The sequence below is a fragment of the Myotis daubentonii genome, chromosome 7, assembly GCF_963259705.1.
Source record: "Myotis daubentonii chromosome 7, mMyoDau2.1, whole genome shotgun sequence".
Lineage (NCBI taxonomy): Eukaryota > Metazoa > Chordata > Mammalia > Chiroptera > Vespertilionidae > Myotis > Myotis daubentonii.
In genome coordinates, this window is record NC_081846.1 from 8,185,044 (window position 1) to 8,197,247 (window position 12,204).

General features: G+C 42.6%; 1 protein-coding gene across 10 annotated transcripts in view; it reads right to left on the minus strand.

Moving 5' to 3' along the window:
* Positions 1-12,204, minus strand: part of SATB2 (SATB homeobox 2) — a 184,478-nt gene that overhangs the window by 37,601 nt on the left and 134,673 nt on the right. For all 10 annotated transcript variants that reach the window (XM_059702663.1, XM_059702661.1, XM_059702662.1 and 7 more), the window contains one exon: positions 9,500-9,655. In XM_059702663.1, coding sequence (XP_059558646.1) covers positions 9,500-9,655 — 156 coding nt within the window. The remainder of the gene's footprint in view (positions 1-9,499; positions 9,656-12,204) is intronic.

The following is a 12,204-nucleotide window of genomic DNA, read 5'->3' on the forward strand; positions in this document are numbered from 1 at the left end:
CATCTCAGGAGAGACAGAGTCCCCACTTTGGGATTTTTTTCATCTATATAAATTTTGCATGCCATCCAAGAAAGTTTTGCAGTATCAGGCAAAAAAAAAAAAAGTGTAAATGTCAAATAAAACAGTGACAGATGACAGTATTCTCTATTGAATAGCACTGTTTCTGCCGTGCATGTTCAATGGGAACTCATGAATTATTAATAAACAAATCTCCTTTTTCTGTTAAAAATCTCAAGTAGGTTTTTTGTTGTTGTTCCCTGTGTGGTATGTGGTGCATTCCAGGAGAATGAGTTCCATTTTGGAAATACTGATACAGACGTTCATCTGATTCTCAGCCCTGGCCAGTTCTGTGAGAGGCACCATGAGCTTTTAATCTGGTTGTAAGTTTTGACCAAATGTTGGCTAAATATTCCTATAGTCAGTTGAGCTTTTTTAGTGTGGTAAAACTAAGGCTAAGTGTTTGAGCACAGCTGAGAAGCACAGAGAGCATTCAACTTGGATCCCAGAGACCTAACTGCTAAGTTCCTGCTCCAACGTTAAGTAACTGAGTGACTTTCAGGCAAGTGGTTACCCTCTTGGAGCTTCTGGGAAATTAATATGGTACATTCCATGATTTGTTACCTTATTTGCCAGAAATAGCAGATAATAGTTGACTATTAGGATTAAAGGACAAAGAAGAAATCACCTTGACCAAGGTGATCAAGGTCAACATCACCAGCGATGACATGCGGACACCATGAATCCTGTGATGTGATGCACCACAAAAGACACACACTGCGGTAGTCTAGCCCAAAATGCGTAACCTCAATCGAATCATGACAAACCCACATTGAGAGATGGCCAACAAAAAAGCATTCTGTGAAAATGGCAAGGCCAAAAAAAAAAAGGAAAGTCTAAGAAGCAGTCGCCGACTACAGGAAACTAAGGAGAAATAATAAAAAATGCTGTGTGGTTTCTTGAACAGGAAATGGACTTAGAGGAAAACTATGGAAATTAGAGTACATTTTTTAAGTTTAGTTAATTATATTAAAAATGTTGATGACCTGGTTTTAATTATTGCACTATAGTAATTTTTTTGATGTAACGTGTTAACATTAGAGAAAGTTACGTGAGGGATATATGGAAACTACTCTTTTGCAACATTTCTGTGAGTCTAAAATTTGTTAAAAAAAATGAATAAATAAACATAGGGACTCCAGAGAGGGAATATAGGTTTAAAGGCTGCATCCTTGTAATCGATGGTTAAAGCATTCTCACACATTCAGGGCATATGCAAATAGTACCTATTAACATCTCAGTTTAGCCATGCTGTCAGCCTCTTAACCAAATATATTCCCCTCAGTAGAAAAAAACAAGTCTGATCCTCCTTTTCCACTGTGAAGGGGATGCGGCACGCACACCCATCAAAATATAGTTTATTTACAAATCCACGTGTTCCTATAAAGTTGTACATCAATCTAAATTTACAAAGCAAATTATGTTGTCAATGTATTAGCAATGCTTACTACTTGAAGACATGTGTCATTATTTCTTTCTGGAAGATGAGTAATAACCCCATAGTTTGTCCGTTAGCAAAGTGGTAGTCACTGGTGAGTTACTTAAATGAGACATCTCTCATTCACAATTCGAAAGCATTAAAAGAGGAAGCAGTAAGAACCACAACTGGCTCCTGGTTTTCCTTCATGGTCTCATCTCCCACCCATTTCTCTATTGACCTCGTGCTCCCACAGTGAGTTACTTTCAGTCCCCAAATCTGCTTGGTGAATCCTATCTCCATGCATGAACTGTGGGGTCGGTACCTATGTGTGATTTCTCTTTGAGGATGGTTGTAAGTTTTAACCAAAGGTGGGCTGAATGTTTCCATAGTCAATTAAGCTTTCTTTAGCTAAAACTGAGGCTAAGTGAATTACAAGTGTTAGCTACAGCTCATGTTCCTTGAGTTACTCCCTTGGCTGAAATGTCTCAGACTCAACCCTCGTCCCCCATGAGAAGTTGTGCTTCAAGGCTCAGCCAACATGGTCTCAGCTGATCTCCTGAAAACTGGTTGCTCAGCCTCGCTTGACCGCAAGGCATTTTGCTTATACTCTTTCACAACTTGATGATGATTATTGTGATGGGTGAGCACGTCTGCGTTCCCATCACAACCGTCAGCTTCCTGATGGGGCTGGAGGGAAAGGGACGGCTTCTTCCTCAATCCAGCCCTTTCAGCGGAGACTCTGGGACCTTGCCCATAAAAATTGCTCAGTGAGTGCTCATAGGACTGAGCTGAAATTATTAGAGTATATAGAAATGAGTGTAGAATTTCTCAGCCTCAAACTTGGAGTTACAGTTGGCGAGGAGTACCTTCCTCCCTCCCTTCCTAACTCCCCTCCTTCCTACCTCCTTTCCTAACAAGTCCTTCGAGAAAACACTGGGATAAAGTTGAGAACACCATGGACTCACAGTGGCCTGGCTGTAGTAAAATACATACTTCATCAGCTTCATTCTCTAGGAGTTTCATTTAAAAAAATAATGACCTAAATGCCACACTATAGCAATCATTTTAAAAAATCCATTCTCATCTTTTTAATCATTTTTTTCTGTGTGTGTTGCTGTTGTTGTTCAGATGAAGCATTTTAAAGCTTTCCTGGGTTAAAATGAATGAGGAAAGGCAATATCTATTTCACTAAGAAAAAAATCTTAAAATTTTCAGGTAGCCAATAAGTGAGTGATGACGTATTCTCCAAATGACATGTCAAAGGCTGAGAATTTTCCAATGACCAGTGAGGTCTTTTAACACAGGCCAGTGTCTGAGTTTGAAGTCCATCAGATGTAAGCTTGAATCCTAGCTCCAAAACTTAAGGTTACGTGATGGGGGAGGGGATGCAAGTGGGAAGATTAAGGTTCCTGTCCGTGGTACTGAAATGTCATCGCCTATTAGGTACTTGTTGTCCTACCGCCAGGACACTGGTAATGATTCCAACTTCCCCATGTTTTCTCCTTAAAAATAAATAAATAAATAAACAAAAAAAATAAATAAATTCCATGTTGGTGACACATTTCCTAGTTTTTATAATATTTTAGAACAAATACAAACCAGGGTTTGCTCAGCAACACACACAGGTTCACAGCGGGCTTTGATCTCCAACAAAAAAACACACACATAAATGGCCGTTCCTGTTAAGTAAGGTATTATGAGCCTTGAAGGCAGGGCCTTGTCACAGCTATTCCTGTTCCCCTTCATGTGTCTAGCACAGAGCTGATGGGTGAATTCAATCTTCAGTCAATGGCCCCCACCACCTTTGCCCCGCTGGGAACGCCAATAAATAAGTGGGCAAATGAACAGCCTTGGGAGGATGACTCAAGGATTCCTACACCAGCCATGTAAAAGGCCATTTACTCACCCACATTTCCAATACAGAAAATGTCAGCATATGCACCCGAAAGGAAATGTTTTCTGAGCGTCTCAGAAGGAAATTCAGATTATTAACCACAGACAGTTCGCTTTCTAAATGGAAGCACACGAAGTCCCAAAACAAACTTCTGTAGCTGTGAGAGGATTTCTCTTCATCTGGTTGAGACTCTTGTGAAGTGTGAAATGAGCCAGATAATATTCAGCTCTTGTTTCTTAGTCACCGAATTCTCTTTTCATGAATCCAATAAGTGTCTATTAAAATAAATAAACCCCCTAATGATTCAAGATAACCTAATCAGGAAGCTGAAATGGGTAAAAGGCTAATGGCAAGGGAGACTCATCAAGGGCTTCAGCGAATGCCTGACAGGGGGTCACCTCAGCCCGAACAAAGGTGGGTGCTGGGCATTTGGTTTTAGTTCATGGTTAATTATTTTAGGCCTTGCATGTGTGAAGTAAAAATGGCCCGCTTCTGTCTTTATTTTTCAAAATGGTACGCTAAGTTCCAAACTGTATTTTCATGGGGACCAATTTTCAGCTCTCTCCGGGCATGTCCCTCACATGTCTATGGATGTGCTTGTAAAGACTGAGTCTGTAATTGGGAGTAATGAAAATTTTATTTCAGACCAATTCCTTCACCTCTGTTAGAGAGGGCTCAAGTCAAGAGGGGATTTTTTTTTTAATATATTTTATTGATTTTCTACAGAGAGGAAGGGAGAGAGATAAAGAGCCAGAAACATCGATGAGAGAGAAACATCGATCAGCCGCCTCCTGCACACCCCCCACTGGGGATGTGCCCGCAACCCAGGTACATGCCCTTGACCGGAATCGAACCTGGGACCCTTCAGTCCGCAGGCCGACGCTCTATCCACTGAGCCAAACCGGCTTCGGCTCAAGAGGGGATTTTATAAAATCATTCTGCTCTCCTTACCCTAGATACATAGGATACACATTGCTACCTAAGAGTGTGAAAATTCGGTATGAGTTTATATAAATATGTACACACACATACATGTGTACATGGGAACATGCATCTGAAAAAAGTTGTCCATATCTGTCAAAAAGATGAATGAATTGGAATTGTGTTCTTCTCCACTTAAGTAGTAGAAAGGTCTTACCAGTAAAATGTATTAAAATATGAAGCAGAAAACAACAAAAATATTTCCAGGCCCTGACTTCAGGTCCAAATTCTAGCATACCTATGACACAATACTATCTATTGTGCAAAGTGCCTCAAAAACTTGTAAGTGCAAGAGGGAAAAAACCAAACACATCAGAAAACTGGGAATGGTAGTTGTTTTTAAAGATCGGGGCTGGTTCTAGGGTGAGGCAGGCAAGCGACTAGTGCACAAAATGTAAGGGGTGTGGCTCTGAAAGTTCAGGCCTCCTTATGTTGTACATCCTAGGACCTAGTTTGCCTCACCCTACTCTTGACCCCGTGAAAGGGAGAAGATAAACCGTGTCTACAGAAAAGTGGTAGGAATCATTCATAGGCACCAACATTCTCCACATGTAAGAACCCTGCTTTAACTCAATGTCCTCTTGAAAAGATTGCTGGGAGTGTTCAGGGACGGGGCTTTAATATGCCAACCTGACTGGTTTCAAAGTTGCATGCAAGTGTCCAAAGGCGCTGTGTCATAAACAGGCAAAACCATGCAACTCAAGGTTTCTGCAGTCAAGTTGCGCTTAAAACCAGTACATGAACATTAGCAGTGGGTAAATGCATCTGACATTTTAAGATCTGCATATGAACTCTGTGATTAATCTCTGTTGATAGCTAATTAAGGGCTCCCATAAAAGCTAGTTTTAGGGCATGAAACCTTAACATAACTAATGGTGGGCACAGTAAAAAGATCCCAACTCCTCACTATAACGTGGATACAGATCTTGAGGGAATTCTGCTTACAAAATCTCACTAGAATCTAATCCTCTAAGATTATGCTGAGAGAAAAGGCAGAGAATCAAAGACAGGTTCAACCCAACAATGAAACAGGAATGTTGAGAAATCTAATTTCTTTACCATGTGGCATCATCATTTTTTCAAATGGCACTTAGAGTGTAAACGGCTTAGTTCTTTATTTGAAGTTGGTGGCCAGCCCTGACATTATGGCATCCATACCCCAGTTGACAAGAGTAGAAAGCTCTCCTTGGTAGGCTATAGAAATTACTGGCCAGCAACAGGCGCAGCTGCTCAGGTGAGGCTGCCTGCCTCATTTTAGTCTGCCTTCCGCGCTGAATCCAAGATGGCAAAAGCAAAATCATCAGGAGTAAGACTAAGATCGCCAACTCATTTTACATGGGGCATCATATGGTCTGTACTTCCTGTCATGGTTTATACCAAAAAGATGGGTAAAGATCTGCGTCCATTGGCCTGAGCTAACTCTTCCCTATAAAGCCATCTCCCAAAAGGAAAACTCATAATATAACTTGTGTAAAGAGGCAAACCTTTGATCCTTGTATAATATTTTCTAAAGGAAAAGAAATTAACTAATGAGACTAAAGATAGTATTTTTATGCCCCTACATAAAAAGTTGGCCTTAAAAATTGTACTTTTGACTTGTCTTATAATTATGTGTCATACAGTATGATCGTAAACATCCCTGTGCACACCCATACATATATGTACATTAGAAGGAAAGACTCTAAAATGTGAACAGTAACTATCTCTGAGTAGTAGAATCATGAGGGACTCGTATTTCCTCATTTATACATTTCTTCATTTTCTAAATTTTCTAAAGTGAGGATATTATTACTTTAACATATAATAGAGGTATTTTTAAAATATATATGCAACTAAATTGTGCCTGGGACATTTTTTAAAAAGAGATACAAAAGCGAAGATTAATATGGTAACCCAGAACTGAAATGAAAAGATTATGTTAGCACATATACTGAATGTATTATAAACTCCAATAGCAAAGAGCAATAAGAGGAAAACAAACCAAATAACATATCCAGTATTTTTCTTTATGTAAAGTTATCTGTTTCTCCTTCATTTTTTGCCTTATTTTAAAAGGACCTGCCACTGAGACCTGTACGCAAATGCATCCTGACATAACCCACACACTACGGAATCACACACACTTCCCAGGAATATATCCCACCAGCAGGACCTTAAGCCAAACCTCAAAAGCTTGTCACTCTTTCAGCTCCTTTTCTGAATCCCTCTTCCCATTGTGTCCCTCAACACTTAAGCCCTCAGGGACCATCTGGGCCCAGAACCTGCAATCTCTCTAAAATTTTCCTTTCTTTTTCCTACTTCTCATTCAAAGCTTGCCTCACACACAGTGTTAGGTATTATTCTTAATAGCTGAGGACAGCAACTGACACCAAAGAGTGAATGTGGTTTAATGGAGGGTTTATTTCTATTTTAAAAGATAGTTAATATGGAAGTGGAGGGGCCATGGTGTCTATTTGAACTGGGCCTTCAAGGTTCCACGCCCACTCCCTTTCCCCAAGCTCCTCATGAAAGGTTCCCCTGATTTCACATCCGAGAGAATGAGGAAGCCTCCCTACCCAGCAGCCTCCTCCGGCCATGCAAGGATCCCTGACCTCTCCAAGAAACACACTGAAGGGAGGAAAGGGGGGAACCTTTGCTCTCCATCCTTCAGTGCAAGGAAGAGAGCGTGGCCACACCCCACTGCAGCCTGGAGGGGTTAAGTACCGTGGCCGAAGTCCCACAATTAGTCCTGTGCATGCACCCTGTGGGTAGGCACCAAAGACACGTGCAAAGTACCGAATCATGCAACTGATTTCACTAAAGATGCTTTTCATAAAGCCAAAGCTGGTGCTCATAAAACGGAGCGAATGTCGTCTGTTAAATCACCATTTCAAAAAGCTCAGCATTTGATTTGCCCATCTTGTCAGCTATTTCCAGCAAGGTTCCCCATTCACAAATGAGCACGAGACCATGGTCCCAAAGGAAAACAGAAAAACTGCAAAGCGCCGGATCCCCACTCAGGCTCAGTCTCATCCTTCAGCACATGAGTTCCTGGGACTACATTTTCCTCCAGATTCTACAGAACCGGGGCTACCGCGTTCTTTGGAGGCACCGCGCATTTGGAGCACTAACTGTGGGCCGCCTGGCACCGCGGCTTTCACTCAGCCACCTGAGTTATTTCTGGAGGCTGAGGGCATCACTCTTTCCAGAAGCCACGGTGCCAAGCCAATAGGAAGATCACAGGCATTTTGAATCAAGTTCTCAGACTGTGGTCTTCATTTTTTCTTGAAAGCTTCTTATTAAAAAAAAAAAAATAAGGACTGAGTGAAACTTTTAATATTTACGTCAAGTCACGACTAAGGGGCAGGTTTGCAAAATCAATTGTGTAGCTTTTATACCCGCTGCACATCTACCACATATGTCCTTTATTACACAGTGGAAAACCATTAAATGCACAGTAGTTTTGCCAAGTGGCATTATGCATTTAACAGCTTTATTCGTTTAACAGCTCCAACTCTCATTATATTTTGCCATGTGGTCCATGGGATTTTATGCATCGAACAGTTCAGGAAGGCTCCATGGTATTTTCTTTTCATGTATTTCATTCTATGGTTGGACATCAAATCTTAGCAAACTGCCTTTCAACGGTTTCACTGATGAGCGATAATAGGAATAATCTGGAAACATTTCTACATTAACATTGGAAAGGGAAACAAATATTTCCATTCTCGTCAAAGTTCCTTGATCTTCTACTCCTTTCCCTTTATCAACATCTGAAAAATAACTTAAGTCAGGTAACTGCCAAGCGGCAGGTAAAAATGGCTAAGCCCCATAATTAGCCTAAATATAGCACCTAACTCTCTCTCTCTCTCTCTCTTAAATTATATATAAAATCTTTTTTGAAACTTGATTTTTATTGAAAACCTTCTTGCTTAATAGAAACACAATATTCAGTAACTTCCTTTCTTCATAGCACACAATGGAAGATCTGTTGGGGAGACGACGGATCTTTTTACCACTTACTTCGCAGGGATGGGAACATTAGTCATGAAAGGCCACAGAGGAAATCAAGCTCAGAATCAAAGGGCTCTCAGAATGATGCTGCAGCCAACTTCGTCCCCTCCACCGTGCATTAGGTCATTGTTCATCTCGGGGAGAAATAAGCAGGCACATCCACCTAGCCCAGTGGTCGGCAAACTGCGGCTTGCGAGCCACATGCGGCTCTTTGGCCTCTTGAGGGTGGCTCTTCCACAAAATACCGACTTCTGCACATGGGCCACAAAGTTTCAATCGCACTGTACATGCGCGCCCGCACGTGGTATTTTGTGGAAGAGCCACCCTCAAGGGGCCAAAGAGCCGCATGTGGCTCGTGAGCCGCAGTTTGCCGACCACTGATCTAGCCCATTCTTGGACAGGGTGGTGGTTGTCCCTTTAAAGGAATGGGAACAGACAGTGGATCCCATCCACGGTTGCTGCTTTCAGAAATAAATTTCCAAAACCCTAAGCATCTGTCTACGTTGGTCCCCGGAGCATTCCGCCCCACCACCCCCGCTCTGCACAGATCTGCACTGGAGACGCTGCCGTGTGTTCCTGTTAGAGCTTTTAGCACACACCCTGGGCCCTCACGTGTGTTTTCTCCCAGAGAAACAACTGTATTCTACACATAAAAGGAACACCTGACTCACAAGGTGTCTCTGGGGCTTGAAAAGCAGTTATTACACCAATGTCAGCCAGGCCTCTGCTGGGAGTGAGAGGCGATGAGACGTGGCTGAGATGCGGTCTCAGAAAGATGCTGTTCTGTACATATCAAGTTTGGCTCATATACACAAAGAGAGAGAGAGAGAGAGAGAGAGAGAGAGAGAGAGAAAGGGAAAAAAAGAACAGAAGAAAGAATACATAGCAGTGTTTAGAATTAGAAGAGAAATCATTCGAGGCCAATTCTTTTTTCAACGATTCTTTAACAGACACAAGTCTGGGTTTTGACTTAGTCTCTATATTGAACTCCAATGGGAATAAAAGCAAACTGTGGCGCCAAACTCGGAACACGACAGGTCCCCTCGGGATTCCTGCTGTTGTTATTACTATGGGAACAGATGTATTTTTATGGGAGGGAGGAGGAGCACAGTGGAACCCCGGTGCTCGCCTCTGCTCCTTTAAGCACCGCTCACCTGACTTTTATTTGCAGCCACCTTGGCGAACAGGGCTTGGGACACCTTGGCCCTTTTCATCTCCTGCTGGATCTCGTCGTAAATGGCAGCTGTGATGTTGACGTTGGCGCCGTCCACCTTGATGGGGAGGTCTGCTGTCGGTGTGGAGGTTTTGGCCTACCAAGAGACCGTGAAAACAATCATTCAAAAAGTGCCGCATTCAGCCCAGCCATCTGTGCAGAAATTACCCAAGGATTTCAGTCAGCTGATGCCAAACAGCATTAGCTACAGAGGGACACTTCCTGTCCATTATTCTAATCGGGTTAATTGTGATTGGAAATAATTGCGGTGCATTCCTATAGGACAGGCGGAGCCCTGCACAGCCTGCTCCTTCCCTCACGGAACCCCAGGCGGCTCACAGGTAGGCCGCGCCCGGGGAACTGAAAGCCATCACTTAACTGCCGGCCACGCACGCAGGACACACACAGCTACCTCTCGCTTTCTAAAAATGGCATACCTCGCAGGGAGGGCCAATTCTTCCAGAAAAAAAAGAAAATGAGTAAATGGGTAGCGGTCTCTAAATAATAAATTATTACTCAATTGAATGCACTCCCCAGAGTCGCTCTCATTCTTTATTAAAGCTTCACGTATGTCATCCGAGTATGTGTGGTTCCCCATCGTTATCATCATTATGCGACCCAGACAGTCACCTAATTTCACCTAGGAAATCAGTGGGAATGAAATAAAATTTCATTTCATGAAACGAGGCTTCGGAATGCCTTTGATGTGGCGTTTTCATTTTCTTAAACTCATATTGTGGTTTTATGTATTCTGCAGCGCTCATTTTAATTGAATGATTTCCCATCAGCTTCAGAGACAAATGAAGGACAATAGAGAAGGGGTCTGTACTTCTTGGGGTTGGGAGAACCCTGGAACGTTTGGTGCTACTTGATCGAAAAGACGGTCAGCGCTTGCCCTGGTGTGTGATGCCAGGGGCTGGGTGGCTTCGTCAGAAGCCCTGGCAGCACGCATCCGCCCTAATCCTTGGCTTCATGAGCGTAACCAGCTGATTTGGTCTAAAGTGGGTTGTTTTTCCTTTTGTCCCCACTTACCCTTAATCCCAAACCAAGCGAGTAGTCCCAAATCACCACTGTCCCTCTATGGGTGTCCTAAGCTGTCCCCACTGGGCTGAGCAACACAGGTTTGGGGGAAGACAGGGCAGGTAGTCTGGACAACTTGGGATCATTCTCAATGACCTCGAAGCCAGAGCGAATGTCCCAAGTTGCCCTGACGGCTTGGATTCCTAAGAGCCATCGGTGACTTTTACCATTCCCCTTTGACCTCCCTGTCTCATAAGATTTTCTAATTATTACCAAAAAATAAGAAGAACTGATGCTGAGCTTTTTATGTGGCAGGCCCTCAAGAAAGCATTTTATTTCTGTTATCTCATTTAATTCTTCTAAAAACTCAATGAGTTAGACTTTATTTTCATTTTACAGATGAAGACAAGTGATAATGAAAGATGCTATTGGACCTCCTGGAAGACAGGCAAAAGCAAGTGAGACAACCATATTCTGAATACAATCCTTTCAGGTGCCAAAGCGTGGGCTCAGGGCCACGGTGCGAATCTGCCTCCCAAATCTCCAGGTTACACCAACGCTAGTTTCACAGGAATCTGCTTGCCCTCCAGTTGGGAGTCTGCCTATACCAATCCAACTGCCTGTCACTTTTTGCAAGAAATTCCTTTTCCTTCTCAAAATTTCTAGTACTCTCCCTGTCGAGTGCATGCTTTAGCACATTATTTCTGCCTTTCTCAACTCGGGTTTCTTATTAGCCTCACTGACTCTCTCACCTGACTGATCAAATCCTCTGTAAAATCCTGGGGGCTACAATGAAAGCCCTCGAAGCACTACGCTATGTTGTTAGGAGCCCAGGACTTGGAATTAGGGCAACCTGAGTTCAAATCCTAGCTCTACCACTCAGCCATGTGGCCCCAGTTTTCTCATCTGTAAAATGGGGATAACAATGCAAAACAGTGAAGATCCAATTCAGGCAAAATGCTCACAATACCTGATACACAGTAAGTGCTCAATAAATGACCGCCCTTATCCTTGTATTGTTCTGTTATTATTAAGTACATCAAGGGTTACGGGCCAACTGAAGCCTTATGAGAAGACTCTGGAGGTGTAATTTCAAATCTGAAATGTCTTGCCCTGGCTTAGTTGGTTGGAGCGTCATCCCATACAACAAAAGGTCACGGGTTCAATTCCCAGTCAGGGCACATACCCAGGTTGTGGGTTGGATCCCCAGTAGGGGTGCATATGAGAGGCAACCAGTTGATGTCTCTCTCTCTCTCCCTCCCTCTCTCTAAAAAGCAATAAACATATCCTTGGGTAAGGATTTAAAAAATAATAATAAAATAAATTTAAAATTCTTCAATTTGCTTTAAACCAATTGGGGTTTGGAAAATAATCTCCATGAACCTCTGTAAGGCTGACTCCCACCAAAAGGCTGCCTCAGGGGGTATCTAACATGTTTTCTCATGTGGAAGCTTTACTCGCCACGGACCTTCACTGCTGAAGCATGTCGGTAAGAATTCTGAGTACATACATAATCATGAAATGTTTTAACAACTTCCCCTTTCTCAATGTTTAACCAATAGGAAAACAAGAATGACCCAGAGAATGTGAAATGCTGGTGCCATAGCTGTAGTCTCAAAAATATTC